This window comes from Cyprinus carpio, chromosome B10 (assembly GCF_018340385.1).
Source record: "Cyprinus carpio isolate SPL01 chromosome B10, ASM1834038v1, whole genome shotgun sequence".
Lineage (NCBI taxonomy): Eukaryota > Metazoa > Chordata > Actinopteri > Cypriniformes > Cyprinidae > Cyprinus > Cyprinus carpio.
The window spans coordinates 16,828,449-16,832,771 of NC_056606.1; the positions used below are offsets into that span (position 1 = coordinate 16,828,449).

Consider the following 4,323-nt stretch of genomic DNA (forward strand, 5'->3'; position numbering starts at 1 on the left):
TGGGGGGGCTGGGACTTTATAGTGGAAAGCTCTGTAGGGTTCCACTTCTACTGTCTGTCCTTGAACCAAAGAGTAACCTGGTTACATAATGTCACTACAGAGGACACAGTCAGTCTCTCACAACCTAATTCTGTCCTATGCAATCATAGGACAGAATTATTGTAATTCTGTCCCATATCATAAAGCAACCTGCAATCATTCTAGGTATAATCACATTTTATTGATTAAATAGGAAACATTGTGACATTAAGATAATCACACCCACTCATTCACATACACACAGTCATACACACAAAAAATAGTCCTCTGTTAAATATGTGCATGTGATGGCAACTTCAAAAAACAAAAAAGATAAACATAACATCACTGTCATCCATGAAAGTCTTAGCTTACCTATAATACCAACTGCCTGTGAAACATCACCTCTACTGTCCATAGCCTTCTTTAATGCAGTCTTACACAATGTTCAGTGCAGGCAGAAAAAAATCCACGGAGTTAGATCCATATGCCTCATTGTTCTTTGATGACATGTTACATACATTTGTTACAGCTGACAGGCACTGTGTGACTTAACACAGTGTTTAAAAAAAAACAGTGAGAAAAGGACATCGGTTGGGAGAGGAAAAGGAGTGAGATGGCTTATCTTGTTGAAAAAGTAGGGCATGCGTTCTGCTACATACATTCAAAAGATTCTGTGGAATATCCTGTCTTGGCATAAACTGTACAGGTAGGAGATTCTGTTTGTTTGCATACTATACAAGGGAGCTCCAAGAAGACTAACATTGATCCACAAAGTTCACTTGAAAATGAAAAAAAAAAAAAAACTGGAAAAAGACACCAGACAAAAAATTCTAAAAAAGAAGGCCAAGTAACAAAGGCTACAAAGATCCCTCCATTGCTCTGTAACAAAACATTTTTTTATTCCTGTGTGGCAGGCAGGATGATAAGAAAAAAGCACCTTTGTGATGATACTGGGCTCCTCTGGTGTTGTAAACCTGGATGAAAACCATAAGACTCAGTGTTGAATTGATTGTTTCTTCTCTGAGGCTTTTAATTACCACAAAAGACCATTATGGACTATTACGATGCCAGAGATAATGGCCGGATACATTGCTTGTTTCTTCAGAGAAGGTCTACATGGCTTTGGATTCCAGGTGAGGGCTCTTGTGCTTTAGTGCCTGCCATTTAATTTGCATGTTTGGTTGCCATAGGGATCACTTAGACAGGGCCTGTGCATGTGCTGTCTGTTCCTGGTCGCACACAGAGTTGAATCCACAGTATCAGTGTGTTCAAGAGTGATGTGAATAAAAACACCCAGCTGATAAAAGAATTGTGTGATTGACACCAGTGTGTAAATTAGTTCAAATAACGGTAACAATATAGTTGTTCTTGTGCTGCAAAAAAGGCGTAAACCAGGCGCAGTGATGCCTGATCGAATATCAAAAAGTAAATCTTGAGAAAACTGTTGCCAGTGGAATGTTTCAGGATTTTGCCATAGACAGAATTAGTATATCAATTATTTTCGGGTGACGGCAGCTGTAGCTGTTGGTGCAGGCTTATTGCTGGTCCGACGAATGGGCATTTTGGACACCGGTATCTTGGAACGTGTGGCTTCTGCCCTCCCCTGTACAGAATGGTAGGTTGCAGTAGATCCATGTTTGATTGGGATCTTGGACTCCCGGTTTAAGCTTGTGGCACCAGCTGCAGGACGTGCTGATGTCTGGAGACCAAGTTTTCCATCAAAAATGTCTTCTTGGCTTGGGGTGATAGCCCCTGATCCTGTGGAGACATCACTGAGGGCCTCCTTGCTGCTGCTTTCCCGTGAGAGAGTGAATGGGCTCTCCTCTTCATGTACTGGTGTTGGTAGATTGGAGTGGTCCTCATCTCCATTGGGCTGGGAATCACGATGATGCAGCTTAGGAGGTCTGCCTCCACCACTAATAGGGATCTTACTCAGAGTTGCAGGCTTCGTTGCAGGGCCCCTTTTCACTGCCTTGCTGATGCTTTGAGTAGCCAATGAGTCTCTATTGTCAGTTCCTTCATGTCTTACCAGGTCCTCCCTTAAATCTATCCTGGCATCATCATTTGATCTTTTTGAAGAAATGAAGGATGGAGTAATACCAGATGGAGACTTCAGGACAGGAACTTGTGGTGCAGAAGTAACTGTGGGTGATTTTGCGGTGGCAGAGGAAGAGGTAAGAACAGGGGGTTTAGCAACAGGAGCAGTCAGTTCAGAGATGGAGGCTTTCCTTGAAGATGCTGTGCCAGATTGGGTACTAGATTTTGAAGTTTGTCCTGTGGGTTGTTTTGTCTCAAGCTTGGCAATAGGAGCAGTGTTTCGGCTTGTCGATAATCCAAACGTTGTTACAAGTTTTGGTCTTGGTGTTGGTGCAGGGGCTGGGGTAGATTTTCCAAAAGGTGGTGGATAAGGGGTGTATTTGGTCGCAGAGGTAGACGTAGTATGTTTGGATTCATTGGTAATGCTCGGAGTGGGTTTTGTTGCAGGAGTTGGGGCTTGGGTAGGTTTAGGTACAATGGTTGGGGCAGGTTCAGTTTTAGGAACTTCAGCAGGTTCAGTGGTAGAACTAATTGTGGGTGAGGGTGAGGTTTCAGATGGAGGGGTTGAGATCGACAGAGGAATGGGTGTAAAGCTTGGGATAGGTTTGATCATTGGGGCAGCTGTGGAGCTAGCTATTGTGTCTGGCTTGATTTCAGGGCTGGATTTAGGGGACAGGGCAGGTTTAGCTGGGGAAGTGGTAGATTTGGTTGTGGGGCTTGATATAGGGCTTAGGGCAGGCTGTGTAATGGTGGCTGATGTAGGGGTTGGGGTAACTGGAGTAGTTGTTGCAGTTGCCATGGCTTGAGGTGTTTGGATAGGTGTTGGTGTTGGGGTAGGCTGGGTTATAGGCATAGCTGATGGCATAGGGGTGGGTTTGGAGAGAGGGCTGGATGTCGGGGAAAGGATAATAGGGCCAGTAGGCGTAGATGGTGACATTTTGGTCACCGGAGAGGGTGTTGAGGTAACTGCATGTTTTGTCAAAGGGCTGGGAATAGGTTTGGTGGTGGTAGGCGACGGGGTGGGTTTGGTTGCTAAAGTAGGGGAAGGTTTGGAGGAGGTGGTTGGGCTGAGAGTAGAAGTAGGCGAAGGGCTAGGCTTTGATCTGGTAGAAGTCGTAGAAGATGAAGTCTTCTCTGAATTATCCACTTTCAGTGTGCTAGGTGCTCCCTCCATTCGACTGCTAGCTTTGACCCATTCTGCCTCTACGTCTGCTACAATATCTCCACATGCTGTCAGTGAATCAAAGCTTAAAATTGATGAGATATCTCCGAGCAGTGTGCTCAAGCGTTCATTTGCTGGAGGTTTGCTTGCCCCGCTCACCTTTGCAGAAACTTCAGATGAAGTAGGGCCCTCCTGCGGTGTAGGCTTTTCCTCTGTTCCCTCCACAGAGCGAGGTGGAGGCCCGGGTGTCAGCGTGAGACTCTCCTTTATAATCTCAACACTGTTGGAGCGGGAAGCTAGAAGGGGAGGGCCAGGTTCAGCCTCCTCATCATCCTCTTTCTCCTTACCACGCCAGCGCACTGTACCAAACAATCCCTTCAGGCCCTTCCGTTGCCGCCCGGGCCTCTGAGACTCAGTCTGAGCTTGCCGTTCTCCCGTCAGTCCCCGTCTGCCTTTGCGAAGCATATTTAGGAAGCTCAGAGACTTAGCAGAGGTGAGGGAAGAGATGGACTGCCTCGTAGGAGTAGTTTCTGAATTCATGTTCCTACCTGTGAACTCCTCCATTGGAGCATCATCCTGTTGACTCTCATCCTCCTGGTCAAGATCCACCTGCTCTGCCTCTGCTTCTGGGGCAGTAGGCTCATTTAATACATCCAGGGTTTTGCTCCTTGATGGCGGTGATTTAGGGCCATCTCCTTTCCCACGTATGGAGAAGATGCTAGCAACACTGCTCCCAGGTTTCCGCTTGCTGAACAGTTTGAAGGCTTTTCTGATTTTACCTGGAGGCTGAGGGTCACATGGCGGTGGTTCACAGCTCTCAGACTGTGCATCCATATTCCAGCTCCACTGCAGTGTGTCTTTACCTTCGTCTCGACGTCTCGGTCTACACTCACACGCTCTCTCTTTGTAACCTCAAGCTCAGATGAATGAAATACAACTCTAATGAGAATAAATAAATAAATATTACCTTTTCCCTTTTATTTCTCTGTAGACTGTTTTTGCTAGCAATGTGCATCTATCTCCGTCTCCACTCTCTTTCCCTCCATCTGTCTATTGCTCTTTTTTAAGCGCTCCCTCTTTCTCTCTCTGCTGGTCCTCCCTCC

The 4,323-nt window shown here is 46.0% G+C and overlaps 1 protein-coding gene across 1 annotated transcript; it reads right to left on the minus strand.

Moving 5' to 3' along the window:
• Positions 1–198: 198 nt before the first annotated feature.
• LOC109112287 (flocculation protein FLO11-like) lies at positions 199–4,323 on the minus strand. Its single transcript, XM_042732935.1, has one exon. The coding sequence runs from the start codon at positions 4,052–4,054 to the stop codon at positions 1,517–1,519; it is 2,538 nt and encodes an 845-aa protein (XP_042588869.1). The 5' UTR covers positions 4,055–4,323; the 3' UTR covers positions 199–1,516.